Raw genomic sequence first — 19,414 nt, forward strand, 5'->3', positions numbered from 1 at the left:
CTTGTTCTAATCTGACTTCTGAATTACACGGAGCCAAATTTACTGTCTCTGGACATAAAGCAGGATTCCCTGAAAGAGAAGTTCTTTTGGGTCAACTTAATCCTCTACTGCGTATAAATAGAGAAATCATCTGAAACATTGACTACATATGCTATTTCATTTAATGACTGTGGTTATGCGTGTCCATGCAGGCGCACACACACAAACACACAAGCAACCAAAGCCAACCTATAAATGCAGCTGAGGCAGAACACTTTACCGTCTTTGCCAAAGCAAGAAATTTTGGTTAGAAGCTCAAATCACCAACCCAGTTATTAAAAAATCTATTCAAAATTTCCAACAGACACTGTAGCTGCCACAGAGAATAACATTATTTTACAACTTATTCTCCTTTTCAGCTTGGCTCCAATAGCTGATGTAATAATATGCTTTTTTTTTTTGGTTGGGTTTCTTCGCTAACTTCCACCGTAAAAGCTTCAAATAATCTGTTTGTGTGCTGTCTTTGTTTCAGTGTGCCCCTACGTGAAATCTGGTTGACCTTCTCATTATAGGCATGTTGTATGGCACTTTCTGGAAAATGTCAAGCCCCTCCCTTTCACTGATGTAAGGATTACCAGGTGTTGACCCAGAATCCATTATCTCCTATTAGAGCCTGTCTTTCTTTTTTCTTTGTGTCAGCATATGTTTGTGTATGTGCATTTTTGTGCACTCTTTAGCTGGTGCTTTTTGTCAGTTGCTCAATATTCCTCTAAATGTTTAAGTTGAAGACTCAGTCACTCACCTTTATGCAGGCTGAGGAAAATAAGAAACATCGAAGGCCTAGACAGTGTGTGTATGACAGTGAAACTCTTGTGCATAACTTACACATTTTTCAAACAGGATACAAGTATTTTTGGCTGTATTTATGGAAACATTATCTTATCTATTTCAGGCTACATTGTGCTGCAAAAGTACGATAGTATGGTAGAAGTCAGTTGAAAGTGCATTTAACCATTAGCATACTTTTGGATCAGCACTGCAGTATATAACTTTTGGACTGTTACATGAAAAGATTTAGTTATATAACATACTTACATGCATATCGCTTGCTTGAAATAAACAAAATTAAAAGTTTTCTTTTCAGCTACGTTTCATGGTTGCTAGATGCCAGTTAAATGCGTTTCAACATTTGATTTTGCTATTAATGTTTTTTTATTGTTGTTGTTCTCTTTAGAAATGCTTTGCTAACTTGCTTGAAAAGTAGAGCCCAGCATGTTAGGGTTAAATCACTCAGACCCAGAGTCTAGTTGTGAGGGGGAAATGTGTATTTCCCGGTGGTGGGCGAGTGACTGCTCGCTGTCCCTGGGTGTAATCGATTATGAAGAAGACCTTGTGCCACAATATCCTTGCGATTTCTTTGGTTGCTAGCAGATTGCCATGGTCATCCATGCTTTGTATGGAAGATGCAATGTTTGTTTCTGCAAACACTCACTAACCACAGAGTGGGACTGAAAAGTGTGATGCAGAATGTAAATGGAGAACATCTTTATTAAATGAAAAATATCTAAATTAAAAATTCTGCCTTAGTGCCTGATGTGGGACTCATGTAATGGGTGGACACAGATGGAAGTATTGGAATAGATATTGCCCCCCCCCCCTCCATAATTTTATCATTGTTACGTTATGCACTCAGTTCTTTATTACTATTTCTGACACATACTGTGCTCACTGGCAATCCAGCTAGGATATTCTGATGGCATTGATGATCTCTTGATCTCTTGGTGGCGCTGTCACTTGGTGTTCGCTCGCTCTGCGGTAGAGTATCACTTCCTGTTCCTGCTCAAACACAGTGGTGTTTCTGAGTAGCTTATTTGCTTAGCAATTTAATTAACAACTTTTAAATACATTCTTCTTTCATAGTATAATCTTCACGTGCTTCATCCAAAGCACACTTTCTGTGTACTCACTACCTAATTTATAGCCAAAGTATTCACTCACTGTCTCTGTACTGTTTCGCTAGCTTAGCTTAGCTCGTAGCCGACTCGTTAGTACCATGGCTACTTCACCTGTCCCTCCTGCACTTTCTTGCTCATTGTGTCAGATGTTTAGTTACTCCTCGGCCTCCTTTAGCAGTAATGATATCTGTAACAAATGTAGCATATTTGCAGCTCTGGAGGCCAGGATTACTGAATTGGAGACTCGGCTTCGCACCCTTCATTCACCCGTAGCTAGCCAGGCCCCTGTAGCTGGTGCAGCCGAAGATAGCGTAGGCCCCGCTAGCTGTTCCCCGGCAGACCCCAAGCAGCTGGGGAAAGAGGGCGGCTGGGTCACGGTGAGGAGGAAGCATAGTCCTAAACAGAAGCCCCAGGTACACCACCAACCCGTTCATGTGTCTAACCGTTTTTCCCCACTCGGTGACACACCCGCCGGGGGTCAAACTCTGGTAATTGGTGAGTCTGTTCTCAGACATGTGAAGCTAGAGACACCGGCAACCATAGTCAATTGTCTTCCAGGGGCCAGAGCAGGCGACATTGAAGGAAATTTAAAACTGCTGGCTAAGGGTAAACGTAAATTCAGTAAAATCATAATTCACGTCGGCAGTAATGACACCCGGTTACGCCAATCGGAGGTCACTAAAATCAATATTGAATCGGTGTGCAACTTTGCTAAAACAATGTCGGACTCTGTAGTTTTCTCTGGTCCCCTCCCCAATCAGACCAGGAGAGACATGTTTAGCCGCATGTTCTCCTTAAATTGCTGGCTGTCTGAGTGGTGTCCCAGAAACGATGTGGGCTTCATAGATAATTGGCAAACCTTCTGGAGGAAACCTGGTCTTGTTAGGAGAGACGGCATCCATCCCACTTTGGATGGAGCAGCTCTCATTTCTAGAAATATGGACAAATTTATTAAACCCCCCAAAATATGACTATCCAGAGTTGGGACCAGGAAGCCGAGTTGCAGTCTTACACGCCTCTCTGCAGCTTCTCTCCTCCTGCTACCCCCCCAAAAAAACCATCTCCATAGAGACTGTGTCAGCTTCCAAAAAGACAAAAAACAAACTAAAAACCAGCAAACAACAACTTAAACATAAACAATCAAAAAGAAAGAACAATACAGTATCCACATCTGAACCAAAGAGTAAAACAGTGAAATGTGGATTATTAAATATTAGGTCTCTCTCCTCCAAGCCTCTGTTAGTACATGACTTAATAATTGATCAACAAATTGATTTACTCTGCCTTACAGAAACCTGGTTGCAGCAGGATGATTATGTTAGTTTAAATGAATCAACACCCCCGAGTCATTCTAACTACCAGAAACCTCGAAGCACAGGCCGAGGGGGCGGTGTGGCAGCAATTTTTCACACCAGCCTATTAATTAATGAAAGACCAAGACAGACTTTTAATTCATTTGAAAGCCTGATGCTTAACATTGTCCACCCCAGCTGTGAAACTCAGAAACCAGTCTTACTTGTTATCATCTATCGTCCACCTGGGCCTTACACAGAGTTTCTGTCTGATTTCTCAGACTTTATATCTAATTTAGTTCTGAGCTCAAATAAAATAATTATTGTGGGTGATTTTAACATCCATGTAGATGCTAAAAATGACAGCCTCAACATGGCATTTAGTCTGTTATTAGACTCAATTGGCTTCTCTCAAAATGTAAAAGAACCCACCCACCACTTTAATCACACTCTAGATCTTGTTTTAACATATGGCATAGAAACTGAACATTTAACAGTGTTTCCTGAAAACCCTCTCCTGTCTGATCATTTCCTGATAACATTTACATTTACAATAATTGATTACACAGCGGTGGAGAGTAGATTTTATCAAAGTAGATGTCTTTCTGAAAGCGCTGTAACTAAGTTTAAGAATATAATCCACCCACTGTTATAATCTTCAATGCCCTGTACCAACACAGAGCAGAGCAGCTATCTGAACGCTACCCCAACAGAGGTTGATTATCTTGTTAATAATTTCACCTCCTCACTACGTACGACTCTGGATACTGTAGCTCCAGTGAAAACTAAGGTCTCTAATCAGAAGTACCTGACTCCGTGGTATAATTCTCAAACACGTACCCTAAAGCAGATGACTCGTAATCTGGAGAGGAAATGGCGTGTCACAAATTTAGAGGATCATCATTTAGCCTGGAGAAATAGTTTGCTGCTTTATAAGAAAGCCCTCCGCAAAGCCAGAACATCTTACTATTCATCACTGATTGAAGAAAATAAGAACAACCCCAGGTTTCTCTTCAGCACTGTAGCCAGGCTGACAAAGAGTCAGAGCTCTGTTGAGCCAACCATCCCTTTAACGTTAACTAGTAATGACTTCATGAACTTCTTCACAAATAAAATTTTTATCATTAGAGAAAAAATTACCAGTAATCATCCCACAGATGTAATATTATCTACAGCTACTCTTAGTACCATTGATGTTAAGTTAGACTCTTTTTCTCCAATTGATCTTTCTGAGTTAACGTCAATAATTACTTCCTCCAAACCATCAACGTGTCTTTTAGACCCCATTCCTACAAAACTGCTCAAAGAAGTCCTGCCATTGATTAATTCTTCGATCTTAAATATGATCAACCTATCTCTAATGGTCGGCTATGTACCACAGGCCTTCAAGCTGGCTGTAGTTAAACCTTTACTCAAAAAGCCATCTCTAGACCCAGCAGTCTTAGCTAATTATAGGCCAATCTCCAACCTTCCTTTCATATCAAAAATCCTTGAAAGAGTAGTTGTCAAACAGCTAACAGATCATCTGCACAGGAATGGTTTATTTGAAGAGTTTCAGTCAGGTTTCAGAGCTCATCACAGCACAGAAACAGCTTTAGTGAAGGTTACAAATGATCTTCTTATGGCCTCTGACAGTGGACTCATCTCTGTGCTTGTCCTGCTAGACCTCAGTGCAGCGTTCGATACTGTCGACCATAATATCCTATTAGAGCGATTAGAACATGCTGTAGGTATTACAGGTACTGTGCTGCAGTGGTTTGTATCATATCTATCTAATAGACTCCAATTTGTGCATGTAAATGGAGAGTCCTCTTCACACACTGAGGTTAATTATGGAGTTCCACAGGGTTCAGTGCTAGGACCAATTCTGTTTACATTATACATGCTTCCCTTAGGCAGCATCATTAGAAGACATAGCATACATTTTCACTGCTATGCAGATGACACCCAGCTCTATCTGTCCATGAAGCCAGATAACACACACCAATTAGTTAAACTGCAGGAATGTCTTAAAGACATAAAGACCTGGATGGCCGCTAACTTTCTGCTTCTTAATTCAGATAAAACTGAGGTTATTGTACTCGGCCCTGAAAATCTTAGAAATATGGTATCTAACCAGATTCATACTCTGGATGGCATTACCTTGGCCTCCAGTAACGCTGTGAGGAACCTTGGAGTCATTTTTGACCAGGACATGTCCTTCAACGCCCATATTAAACAAATATGTAAGACTGCTTTCTTCCATTTGCGCAACATCTCTAAAATTAGAAATATCCTGTCTCAGAGTGACGCTGAAAAACTAGTTCATGCATTTATTACTTCCAGGCTGGACTACTGTAATTCATTATTATCAGGATGTCCAAAAAACTCACTGAAAAGCCTTCAGCTAATCCAAAATGCTGCAGCAAGAGTACTGACAGGGACTAGAAGGAGAGAGCATATTTCTCCTGTTTTGGCTTCCCTTCATTGGCTTCCTGTTAAATCCAGAATTGAATTCAAAATCCTGCTCCTCACATACGAGGTCTTAAATAATCAGGCCCCATCTTATCTTAATGACCTTGTAGTACCATATCACCCTATTAGAGCACTTCGCTCTCGCTCTGCAGGCCTACTTGTTGTTCCTAGAGTATTTAAAAGTAGAATGGGAGGCAGAGCCTTCAGTTTTCAGGCCCCTCTTCTGTGGAACCAGCTTCCAGTTTGGATTCGGGAGACAGAAACTATCTCTACTTTTAAGATTAGGCTTAAAACTTTCCTTTTTGCTAAAGCATATAGTTAGGGCTGGACCAGGTGACCCTGAATCCTCCCTTAGTTATGCTGCAATAGACGTAGGCTGCCGGGGGATTCCCATGATGCATTGAGTTTTTCCTTTCCAGTCACCTTTCTCACTCACTATGTATTAATAGACCTCTCTGCATTGAATCATATCTGTTATTAACCTCTGTCTCTCTTCCACAGCATGTCTTTTATCCTGTCTTCCTTCTCTCACCCCAACCGGTCGCAGCAGATGGCCGCCCCTCCCTGAGCCTGGTTCTGCCGGAGGTTTCTTCCTGTTAAAAGGGAGTTTTTCCTTCCCACTGTCGCCAAAGTGCTTGCTCATAGGGGGTCATATGATTGTTGGGTTTTTCTCTGTATCTATGAAGCGCCTTGAGGCGACTTTTGTTGTGATTTGGCGCTATATAAATAAAATTGAATTGAATTGAATTGAATTGAATTGAATTGAATTGATCAATGATGATTCCCACGGGTGACGCTCACGCAGGCACTGAATCGGGCAGCTTTGGGGTCCTGTGTGTTCTACTGCACAGATAGCCTGCAGAGTGCAGCTACGCTGAACTGAAGTGCTTGTGTTTTGTATTTGCAGTTGCAAATGAGCAAGTAAAGAGAACGATTCTGAACTCATGCACGCCTGGAAGTGTCATTTCTCCAACTGTGCAACAAATATTGGAGGCACCGCTGGGATTATTAACGTCGTGTCCAGCATGATGAAAATAAGGAAGGGGCGTGGCTACAGCAACAATGATGGACCTCGAGGAGCTGCCAGAGACTGTGTCCCAAACACTCTGGAACCTACAACTCGACCAACTCCAAGGGGTGTGTGCTGAAGCTAAAATCCCTAGTGAAAAGGTCACAACAAGACGAGCGTTAATAAACTTAATTACAGAATCTATGGACAAGGTTATTAATGATGAAGAGCAGGATGTTGCACTCTACTGTCTAAAGAAAATGTTAGAAAGTGTTGACTCAGCAATAGGGAGCACCAGAAACACAGAAAGTGGAGGAAATACAACAAGCTTGCCACAGGGAACTCAGGAAACAAGGGAAGAAGTTGATTTAGCAGCGAGATTCGCACAGCTCCAGAGAAACAGCGAAGCGCTGCAGGAAGAAATTAGGAGGCTGAGTGAAAGGGTGGACAGGACACCACCAAGTCAGCCAACCACCCCACAAAATGTGTTTCCTGTCGCAGCCAACCGCCTTTCGGAAGTGACGATAAGGAGGGAATTCAAGATCTGTGGTCAAATTGGGGAGAAGGGCCAAAAGGAGAGACTCTCATACACCAACCTGATGCATCAGATTGACAGAGGTCTGAACAAAGGACACAGTGAAGCGGAGGTTATAGAGGCTGTGGTGAAGTCTGTCAGCCCAGGTTTGAGTCGTAGAGACATGCTTGAGATAAAACGTGACCTCCCCCAATTGAAGGCCATATTAAAGGGGCATTTCAAAGAAGACAGCACCACAGATTTGTATCACAGACTAGTGAACGTCACACAAGACAGCCGTGAGTCTCCCCAAAACTTCCTCTTCAGAGCAATTGAGTTAAAAGAGAGGCTGCTGCTCGCATCGGAAGACACAGGGTCCGATGAACAATACAGCCCTGAGCTCATCCAGAAGAAATTTGGTTAGGTTAGTACTGGGCTACTGAGTGACCCTATCAAGTTTCAGCTCAAGCCCTATCTGGGTGACCCTCGGGTGACAGATGAAACCCTCATTGATAAGATGAATGAAGCAGCTAGTGTTGAATCAGAAAGGCAATTGAAGCAAAAGAAAACTACAGGCAGCAAATCTGTAAAAGTAAATGAACTCTAGACGGAAAGGCCAGCCAGTTAATTGGGTCTGGGTGTAGCCGAAACTAGGTTGAGGATTCAAGAGCAATCAGCTGAAGTGGTGAAACCCAAGAGCCGCAGAACACCCATTGTAGTTGCTTCCCGAGAGTCAGATCTGCATGAAACGGTCAGGCTGCTAAGAGAGGAGATGGCTGAATTAAGGAGGAGCATCACCACCCCTCAAGGCCCCACTCGCCCACTAAGAACCAGTGGGAGGAGGGGATGTAAGGCATGCCAGGAGCAGGGAACCAATGATGGGTGTGAACACTGCTTCAAGTGTGGCCAGCCAGGACACCTATCCAGAGGCTGTAGAGGGTGAAGGGGGGCAGCAGAAAGATCGGAGGGCACTCAAGCAGCAATCCAGACCATTGCCCCTCCCAAATCATTAATTCCCATCCATGCTGAAGCAGACGACAAGTTGCATGAACTGCTTTGGAATCGAATAAGACAGCTGGAGGCAGAATTAGAGCAGAGTGGCAAGGCTAAAGAGACTGTGGGTGCCACGTATGCCAGTCGTCTCTCACTATGCTGTCAGGCTAAGCTGAGAGCCCTGATTGGGAGGAAGTGTATGGTGGATTGTTTCTTTGAAGGTGTAGAAACACAAGCATTGTGGGATACAGGTTCACAGGTGACTATCATTAATGAGAAATGGAGGAAGTCCTGCTTTCCACATATCCAACTGAGAAGCACAAGTGAACTCCTAGGTGAGGATGAGGCTCTGGTGGGCAAAGCAGCGAACCAAACACCCATACCCTTCGCAGGTTTGGTTGAGCTAAAATTTAAACTGGGGTCAACTAGAGATCCACAGCCACAGTTAGTTGTCCCTGTGCTTGTCTCAAAAGAGCCAGGAGTAGCAGAGCCACCTATCATTGGCTATAATGTGATTGAGCATTTTGTAAAGGATGGAATGGAGCAGCATCCAGACGTTACACCTGCTGTGGTAAAGGAAGCCTTCTCGATTGATTGTAAGAAAGCAGAAGTGCTAATTAACATCGTGCAGCGCTGCTACAAAAATGATGAGGAGGGTGTGGTGAAAGTTGGGAGACAAAAGATAGTGATTCCAGCTGGACAAAGCAAGGAGGTTAAGTGCAGTGTGAGGACAGGTCCCCTCCCCCTGAAACAGGAGGTTCTTTTTGAACCAGAGGACATTTCAAAACTACCAGAGGGGGTTAACCTGAATAAAACTGTCATTGGCCTGCAGAGGGGAACCCGGTCCAGGGCGGTTATTCCAGTCACGAATGGCGGCAGCCATGACATCACCCTCCTCCCTCATGTAGTGTTGGGATGACTACAGCAAGTGAAGGCTATTTACCCAGTAGACGTAAGACCAGTAAGTGCTGAAAACATGGGCAAGTTGACGTGTGCTAGTGAAAACACGGGGAGCACCGTCAGTGCCCCAGAACAGCACAAAGGGGAGTATGAACAGGTGGGCAGTTGCAGCCAAGATTTATGGGACCCACCTGTGTCAGTTGATCACCTGACCCCAGATCAGCAGGAGCAGGTGAGAAAAGTCCTGCGTGAAGAGTGTGTTGCATTTTCAAAAGATGAGAGCGATGTGGGATACATCCCCTCCCTGAAGTTAAAGATCAGATTGAATGACACAACCCCAGTAAGACACACATACATCTCAGTCCCCAAGCCACTCCACAAGGAGGTGAAGGAGTATTTGGAGGACCTGTTAAACAGAGGATGGATTCAGAAATCCCGATCCCCCTACTCATCACCCATCGTCTGCGTGCGCAAGAAGGATGGAAGTCTGCGTCTCTGCGTGGATTACCGTGAGTTGAACCGGAAATCCATTCCTGACCGTCACCCCATCCCTCGCGTTCAAGACATGTTAAACAGCCTGACTGGGAGTGCATGGTTCTCAGTGTTGGACCAGGGCAAGGCGTAACACCAGGGTTTCCTGGAGGAAAGTAGCAGACCCCTCACAGCCTTTATCACACCTTGGGGCTTATATGAGTGGGTAAGAATTCCCTTTGGTTTGTCCTCGGCTCCAGCAGAGTTCAAGCGCAGTATGGAAGAGTGCCTTGCAGGCTTGAGGGATGAAATATCTCAGCCATATCTGGATAACAATTTGGTCCACAGTAGATCATTTGAGGACCACCTGCGTGATCTGAGGGAGGTCCTGCGCCACTATCAAGCTCACGGGGTGAAGCTAACCCCCAAAAAGTGTGAAGTGTTCAAGGACAAGGTGAAATTCCTGGGAAAGATTGTATCCAAAGATGGCTACTGCATGGACCCTGCTGAATTGGCACCAGTGCAAGCACTAAAAAAAACCGCAAACCTGAGACTGTGGGAGACCTAAGGAAAATGCTAGGTTTCCTGTCATACTACCGCCCTTACATTCCAAACTTCTCACGCACTGCCAAGCCACTATACCAGCTGCTATCGACCGGAAAGATTCAAGTGATTACTGACAGAAGATCAGACACAAAGGACAGGGGAAAAAAATCAGACCAACTCCACTCAAGCCAGCCAATCACATGGACGGAACAACACCAGGCAGTGCTATGCCAGCTTATAGAACACCTGCTGAGTCCACCACTCCTGGCATACCCTGACTTCGTAAGACCATTTGTGCTGCACTGCGATGCCTCTCAAGAAGGGCTTGGTGCAGTCCTGTACCAGAGACAGCAGGGCCAACTGGTTGTCATTGGGTATGGGTTGAGGACTCTAACAGCTCCAGAAACTAACTACCACCTCCACTCTGGAAAACTAGAGTTTCTAGCAATGAAGTGGGCAATCTGTGAGAGGTTTCGGGAGTATCTGTATTACGCACCTTCTTTCACAGTGTATACAGATAACAATCCATTGAACTATGTCCTGACTACAGCGAAGCTAAATGCTACAACACACCGGTGGGTTGCTGAGCTAGCCGATTTTAACTTCTCAATCAAGTATCGGCCGGGAAGGGCTAATGGCGATGCTGATGGTTTATCACGGATGCCACTAGACATGGAGGAGTACATGCGCACATGCTTGCAGGAAATGAAACCAGAGGTAATCACACCTGCGACACAGGCGCTTCAGCTGAAATTCCATGAACATGAGCCATGGATGTGTCCGGCTACCATGACCACAGCATGTGCTGATGTAGAGCATGAACGAGTAATGGCCCCAGTGACACAGATCTCCAAAGAGACACTAAAGAAAGCACAGGAGGATGATCCAGTCATTGGCAGGGTGCAAGAATATGTTATGACAGGACAATGGCCTCCTCGGAGAGGAAGAGACAGGAGTGAAGACACTTCAGTTCTAAGCCGGGAAAAGAGTAAGCTGTACCTTGACAAAGACGACATCCTGTACAGGAAATCTGCTGCTCGAGCTCAGCTAGTGTTACCCACAAAATTCCATCAGCTGGTGTACAAGCAGCTCCGTGAGGAAATGGGGCATCTCGGAGTGGAGCGGACACTCGCCTTAGTCCGTGATCGATTCTATTGGCCACATATGCAAAGACATGTGGAACATTATGTGACCAAGGTGTGCAGTTGCTTGAAACGGAAACGTCCAGGCAAACCAACCAGAGCACCATTGGTCAACATTGTCACCACATACCCTTTTGAGATGGTCTCAATAGACTTCCTGCATCTGGAGAGTTGTAAAGGAGGATATGAGTACATTCTAGTCGTGATGGATCATTTCACCCGGTTTGCACAGGCATACGCATGCACCAACAAGTCAGCAAGAACAGCAGCAGAAAAGATCTTTGGAGATTTTGTGCTGAAATTTGGATTCCCTGCCCAGTTACATCATGATCAGGGAAAGGAGTTCGAGAACCAGCTGTTTGCCGCCCTGGAAAGGTACTGTGGAATCCAGGGGTCACACACAACACCTTACCATGCAGCGGGGAACGGTCAGGTGGAGAGATTTAATTGGACACTACTTTCCATGTTGAGGAGATTGGCAGAGGAAGCCAAGGGAGACTGGAAAAACTCCTTGAGCAAAGTGGTGCATGCGTATAACTGCACACGCAATGAAGCAACAGGATATGCCCCATATTATCTTCTCTATGGCAGAAACCCCCGCCTACCAGTGGACATCATGTTTGGCCTGGTTCCAGGTGACCAGAGTACTTCGTACAGTGATTATGTCCGTAAGTGGAGAAGTAGGATGCAAGAGGCATACAGATTGGCATCAGAAACAGCTCAGAAAGAGAGGAACAGAGCGAAAAGGCAGTACGATCGGAAGGCTCACGGAGTTGAACTGCAACCGGGATGTTGAGTGCTAGTACGGAATTTCAGAGACCGGGGTGGGCCCGGAGAGTTAAGGTCTTACTGGGAGGAGCGAGTACATGTTGTGTTAGAAAGAAAGCACAAAGATAGCCCTGTCTATGCCGTACAGCCAGAGAGAGGACCAGGGAAAGTGAGAGTTCTGCACAGAGCCCAACTCTCAGCCAGTTCCCACAAGAAAGTATCCTTTTCGATGCAGAAATCCACCCAAGACACTCACAAATGACACCTTAGGTCAGCCGTCAGTCATAAACAGACACAAATAATGTCCACAGCTAAGAAAAAAAAACTAAGTTCATTGTCACGTGTTGAGTTTACTGTGGTGACAGTTTAAACGGAAAGGGAAGTGTTCACAGTAGCAAATGTTAAAAAGAGCACATTTGACAGAGCAACAACTGCATATATTATTTTAATAGTTCACATGAGTTAAACAGAGAGTACCAGAACCAGACTAGCTACACATAGAGAGATACTGGCTTGTATATGAGATATACAGCAGTAAATGTGTGTCTGTGTAAAAGGTTACATGGTAGATTGTTAGGTCTACACCTTCAGTCTGATACAGAGCACGCCTGAGTGGCAGAGAGACTTTACAGACATTGCCTGGCCAGTAGTGTCTGTTGCTGGTACATGACAAAGGGGGAGATGTATGTCATGCCAAAGACTGTTACCGGACAGAAAGTATCTTTAGAGGCTGACTCCCAGTGAAGCTACTGCTGTAACCTTCTGTTCGAAGACGTGTATTCTGGGAAATCTCTAATGTCGGGGCAACATTCATTTTTGGAGGGGAGAGTGTGGGACTCATGTAATGGGTGGACACAGATGGAAGTATTGGAATAGATATTGCCCCCCCTCCATAATTTTATCATTGTTACGTTATGCACTCAGTTCTTTATTACTATTTCTGACAAATACTGTGCTCACTGGCAATCCAGCTAGGATATTCTGATCTATGATGATTCCCACGGGTGGTGCTCATGCAGGCACTGAATCGGGCAGCTTTGGGGTCCTGTGTGTTCTACTGCACAGATAGCCTGCAGAGTGCAGCTACGCTGAACTGAAGTGCTTGTGTTTTGTATTTGCAGGTGAGCACAAGTAATGTATTGATAAACAGAATGATGTTGACGTATGAGAAATGTATTAGAGTAAGGTACTGTCATTAATGGAACACAACGCTAATGTCGGAGTTTGTGATTTACATGATGTACCTGAACTGGTGTTAAACGGGATGTCACATCGCAAATGATTAATAAGGGGCTCGAGAGGGTAGTCTCCATGCGCAACAATACTAGTTGGAGGAGCATGCGAGTGTGCAGAATATTGTAATATGAACATTGGTAGGAAAATACTGAGTAAATGAGTACTTTGTTAACACGTGTTCAGTAGTTGTGTAAAAGGGTCCTGTGTGTTCTACTGCACAGATAGCCTGCAGAGTGCAGCTACGCTGAACTGAAGTGCTTGTGTTTTGTATTTGCAGTTGCAAATGAGCAAGTAAAGAGAACGATTCTGAACTCATGCACGCCTGGAAGGGTCATTTCTCCAACTGTGCAACATTGAACAACAATTTCAACAACAACATTTCAAAAGGTCAACTTTTATTTTGAAAGTGAATGCCCCCCTTTTCCAGTTTGCGTAGCATTCTTCACAGTGCTGCTGAGTGAGTTGTTGGTGAGTGTTGTGGCCAAGGCAATCGTATAGAGGCTTACGTGGAACACCTTTTGATAACCAGTTTCACTTAGCAACAGCAACCTGCACTCGCTCACCATCTGACTAGTCAATAATACATATTTTTCCTTAGCAAACGTTACTTACCGGGGTCTGGTCAGAGTGTAGACCTACATAATTGGGGTTTGATTTCACAGCAACTCCCAAGCAACCTTTAGTTACTGGTTGGGGTAACTTTTGACTGTTGTTATCAGGCAGTCCCCAACTAGGCTGTGTGACTGGGCCCTAACTAGCTATAAAAAACAAGGCTAATGAGATGCTAACAGTACTAGTTTTTCCTATGAAAATCAAGAATCATATTAGGAAAATAAAAACTAAATATAAAAAGGACACTACCATTCAAAAGCAGTGATAATTAAATGCCTTATTAACACAATTCATAAATTGCTTTCACTCAGATGCGTCAAGTGTGGCTATCAGAAGGAATGAATGCCATTCGGGATTCACTGCCACACTTTAGATTCCTAAAAACAAAAAAGATTAATGATATTCTCCAAGCTGGGCCAGATAATGAAAAGGATTTTATGTTATGAATGGATTGCTGCTCTTTAATAGAGAAAACAATTAAGTGTGGTAATACCAGTGCTAATGTTTAAGCTAGCAGGGTTTGGAAATATAGCAACAGCTGCAGCCACAAAATGTTGTGGGGGTATAAACATATAAAGACCAACGGATAGTTTTTCTGTGATATTTTGTCTATATCAAAATATGTTCTGTTTTGTAGACTGAAGCAGTCAAAAAAATCAAGTCAGTAAAATGTGTCAAACTGACCCATGCAAGCACTTTTCATTCATGTTGTTTCAGATCGTGCTGTGTAATTCCCACCTTTCATAGCAAGTGGCAAGACTGTCAAACCTCACACAAACAAGTAGGTCTGTAATTTTAGCACGCTGTAAATACAAACTGGCGATTAAAAGCAGGGCATGTAGTGAGATACAGTACAGAATAAAATACAGCTGCTTGATCGTAACGAATGACTGCAACAATAAAACTGCATCTGTACACATCTGTAATGCTGCTGAAACATGTCACATTGAATCCTACTTATGTTCATGCAGAAAAATAAATCTGAACCCAAATTTCTTAGTAAAAATTAATTTTAGTTCAATCAAGTATCCCCTCAGCTGCTGGTTTACTATGATAAAATATTCCGTCTTTTGCCTGATTTGAATATCAGACATCCCCGAATGTAAAATCTTTCTTGGAGGCTTTACAGTCTAATGCAGCTCCTGTACTACCGCCACCCACCCCCACCGCAGAGAATTTTTCCTTTTGCACCTGGTGTCTGTCAAGCGCAGCCAGTACAAAAGGCCAGTTGAGGCGTATCCTTTAAGAGGGTCATGTGTTCAGATTTCCTTTCACTTTTTTTCTCTCCTTGAACTTCTGAAGGATGTGCAGGAGCTTAACTGCCCCAGCCAGAGAGAGGGTGAAAACATGAAAACCAGTCACTGTCCTGGTGTTCCAGCGATTCAGTGGAGTGTGGAGGAAGGACTTGGTTTTTTTTTTTACCTTTTTCTGTGAGTTTATCATTATCTTTAAGCTTTGTCTCCGACAGGTTTCCATCCATTTTCTTCCACTTATCCAGTTCAGGGTTGCAGTTGGATTGGAGCCTATCCCAGCTGGCTCCACCCTGGAGAGGCCTTTTGGCTAATTTTTGCTTGCAGAAACCAACCGCACCAGTGCAAGATGAGTAAAATCACATAAAACGACCAAACTGTGACCTGACTTCATCGCCTTTTATTCTCCTCTAACACGTTTCCACAATCGCTTTGTTCATTATGTGTGCATAACCTTTCAAAATAATTCCCCTTGCACAAGTGAGCACAACCAGAATATAAGCTCTTAATGAGATAAGTCCTTAATGAGATGAGGCCATACAAAAACACTGAACCCTGTGGCTGTCTCTCTCTTTCTCCTTTCACTTAATTGTTGTAATAGTTGTTATCATCATTATCACCCTCATTATCCCAATCAGTAGTTGAAACCACCGCTACTGCCATCATCATCACCTCTGTCGCCACAGTCTAATTATCTTTAGCACCGAGCCAGTAGCCGCTCCAAACAGAGTCAAAGTACATGCAGCAGCGCCGTTTGCTTCAAATGTAGATGTTTAGGCGCTTTGATGCGCATGGATGATCACCAAGTCAGCTTTCCAGCTCCGCATTCAAAGTTGCAAAAGTAAATGGAAGATAATGCTCTGTCATTACGACTGCTGATTGGGAAGGCTTCCTGTTGTTTAACGGTGCAGAACTGATTTTAATTTCAAGAAACAACAAACGCCTGGCTCAACGCCAGCGGGGGCTTTTATTTCTTCCCCGAGCCTCCTCCTCGTCATTGTCGTCGAGTAACCTGGCCCCGGATAAGATTGAGAACGCACCAATTTGACTCATGAAGCGGATGTTTCCCCCTTTTAAAAAAACATTATCTTCTCACTTGACTTTTCTCCATAGCGCTCCGTGGTGCCACTTAACGTTTTTATAGCAGCCCTCCAGCAAGGCGGACGCAACTGTATTGTAGCCCCACTTGTGATTCCTCTAAACTGCTGTTCAGACATGTTGCTATTTAGTGCCTCCGAACTGGATGTAAGCATTATGGAATTCCAGCATTCCTCGCAATCCTCTCTATTTTTTTCACGCCCCCCTCCCTTCTCTACTTTTATGGATTCTGCCTTCCTGTTCTGTGTGTTTTTCGGCCCAGACTCAGGTCAGAGAGATGGATGTTGTGTAATGAGTGTAATTGTGCTAATCCTTCCGTTTTCACAGCACTTTAATTTGTTCATGCTGTTACCTAATCTTTATTGGGCCATAATTTGTATTCTGTATATGATTATATTTCCTCTTCCAGTGGTTTTGGGGCAATTACAGGGCTTGCTCTATCATGCCAGCTTGTGCAATAATTGTTGTTGTTCCTTTGACATGCACTTGTAAATAACAACAGGGGAGGGCAAGCCCTGAGCAGAAATCCAATGCTAACAAGAAGAGGCAGGTCATCCAGATGTTCTTTTTTAATGCTCAGAGTTCAGCTGCTAACCTACGCTGACATAACTTAGACATTTAATTGAGTCACGACGTTCAATTATTTGGTGCCTGCTTGTCTAAGGCTCTCAACGATATTTCACTCACAACACATTCAACGTTAGACAGTCCAGCGGAGGGAATATTAGGTATGTAATTTAGTGGTTTGTGGACTTTTGCTGGGCTGTGCCATGTGATGTGTGAGATGACAGGAAGAATGCTCTTAGGTCAGTGGTTGTTTATTTTGAGAGCCTTCCAGAAGGGGGGTTTGGAGAGCGAGCCCTGTCACAATCGCAGCACGTTGGCTGATAAGCTCCACTTTCACATTGTGTCTTTTTTCTCCTTTCACCCTCCTCCATCTGATAGGAGACTCTCGGATGTGTAAACAGCGCCTGGAATGGTGTCGGTCCCATGCTGTTTGAGGCACAGAGATGCACAAAGACAGCTTTGAGCGCAGATATTTGTAAAATACCTCTGGGAGAGAAGTTTTTGAGGCAAAAGCAGCAGCGACAGCACGACTCCTGTTGGATAGAGTTCTGGTAACTGCCTGCCTTAGTCGATCCCTCCTGCTTCGACATCAGAGTGGCAGCGAGGGTGCAGTGGATGCCCTGTTAGACTCATTATCATCAGAGGCACATTTTTCCCCAGCCGCACTGGCTTCTGGACTGCTAATCTACTCCATCTGATTCTCTGACTCCTCATTTCCCTGCTGATTTTGCTGCGGAGAGTTCCTCCACCGCTATCTGCACGGTCTAATTTAGCTGTCTTTACTTTGTCCTATCTCTGTTCAGACGCGAGCTCTCAAAAGAGATGGCTGCTGCTGGATGTCGGATCTGACTCGACCTGGATGCCTAAGTGCAAACCTTGGTGAAGTAACCGCAGAAAATCTTATTAGATTAAGCCTCTCTTTGTTTAAAATCACTACAAAGGGTTTCTAGTGAATGCGGCTGTTCAGCCCATGAGGAATGCCGCTTGTTTTTTGAGTCAAATTTGCGTTTATACTGAAAAGAAAAACATGCCAGTGCGGATTAAGGCCAGCCTCCTAATGAAGCTTTTTAGATTACAGAATCCTCTTTTGCACTACATTATGTTCACTTTCTAGTTGCAGTTTGAACCTCAGGTCAGAAAGTCAGCAAGGATGCAGTTCTGGTGGCGCCTGAAAAAGAACAGCAATGTAGTCGCCCTATGGAGATTTACATTGTGAGACGAGATAGCATGACAGATTGAATAAACGCTGACAGAGTCCCCAAAGTCAAGGACGGAGGAATTTTAGAAGTCATCTCTCAGCCCGCCTTTGTGCTCCTGCTGCCTCCGACTCATCAGCACCGTGACCGGCAGTGAGACGTGTCAGGTCAGACTAACACAAAGAGACGTTTTTGGGTTACGGTCAGTACCTCTCTGCTGCCTCTCAAGTCAGCTTACGCATTGTTATGCTCCCGGTGGGTAGCTGACCTGCAGCACAACAGAATACAAGACAATAACATGTCAGCGCACAGCTACAAAATAACTGAATACGGTTTACATTAGTGTTCTACAAGTTTGATTTCTGAAACGACAAACTCCACACTGGGAGACAGCTGAGAGAAGTAGAGCTGCAGTCTTGTGGGGGTCTAGTTCTTTAAATAATGCACAAGTACAGTTTGTAACACGGCTTCACCCGCCTGCATTCAAAATGAAACATTTGTCAAGCCGTGTAGTTCCTTTAATTCGGGCTTCCCGAGCCTCATGTTTGAGAAAGATGCAGAGTCGAGAGGTTTGATGGTGGGTAAGAGTCTCATATTGGTAATGGAAACCTGCAAGTGTTGACACTAAACAGGAACAGATGCTGCTCCAAAAAGGTTTTGAGGGGCTCAAATAGGAAGCAGAGTCATGCTGGTGTTAAGCCCAAGGGGGATCACATCATCTTGCACTGGTAAAGCTGCCTGGTCAACATCAACACCCTCAACATCTGGCCTCAGATGTTTCATGCTCAAAACAAAGGTTGGTTCATTTTCCAGGATGACACCCTGCTTGATATACAATAAAGCACATCCTGAGAAACGTGGGGAGAAACGTTAACAAATTTTCAATGTTTTTAACAGTTGTACCATTTATTTTGCTCTAAGTCTACAGGAAGCAATTTAAATACATTTATTTTAGAGCTGCTGTCCCAGCACAGGCCTAATAAAAGTTTGTTCTTCGTGAAAACAATCCTTCAATGCCCTAAGCCTGCTTAGATGTAATGCTTTGCATCTAAGCAGGCTTAGACCTCGGAATATGGAAATTTCTCCCAGGCTCGTTTCATCCAACCCATTCACCACCACTGCTTTCAGTTTGAGGCTGCTTACCTTCGAATCTGCTCAGACACCGTAAAACTACTATAATGCCTCACAGTGGCAAGCTGTAATATTGGAATAGTTGGAGTATTACATGGTTTACAAGTTGTTATATCAGCATAGTATTGTATTTTATCCATCACTTTCTAACAAAAAAATAATACAATTTTATTTAGGTAGCACCAAATCACAACAGCACTCAACCCTAAAAACCCCAATCAGACGAACTCCTATGAGGTAGCACTTGGTAACAGTGGGAAGGAAAAACTCCCGTTAAACAGGAGGAAACCTCCAGCAGAAC

General features: G+C 44.0%; 1 protein-coding gene across 1 annotated transcript; it reads left to right on the top strand.

Moving 5' to 3' along the window:
• Window positions 1-6,457: 6,457 nt before the first annotated feature.
• On the top strand, window positions 6,458-9,115 carry LOC146386469 (uncharacterized). The gene is made up of 3 exons (XM_084927272.1): window positions 6,458-6,470; window positions 6,720-7,622; window positions 8,670-9,115. The coding sequence occupies exons 1-3, from the start codon at window positions 6,458-6,460 to the stop codon at window positions 9,113-9,115; spliced, it is 1,362 nt and encodes a 453-aa protein (XP_084783398.1).
• The last annotated feature ends 10,299 nt before the right edge of the window (window positions 9,116-19,414 follow it).

This window comes from Perissodus microlepis, chromosome 5 (genome assembly GCF_051167445.1).
Source record: "Perissodus microlepis isolate ML-2025 ecotype Zambia chromosome 5, ASM5116744v1, whole genome shotgun sequence".
In the NCBI taxonomy this organism is placed as follows: domain Eukaryota; kingdom Metazoa; phylum Chordata; class Actinopteri; order Cichliformes; family Cichlidae; genus Perissodus; species Perissodus microlepis.

Excerpts from the sequence above, each read along its gene's own strand:
- LOC146386469 (XM_084927272.1), top strand. Across the intron at positions 7,623-8,669 it reads GCTCATCCAGAAGAAATTTG|AGCCAGGAGTAGCAGAGCCA; the intron begins GTTAGGTTAGTA and ends TTGTCTCAAAAG.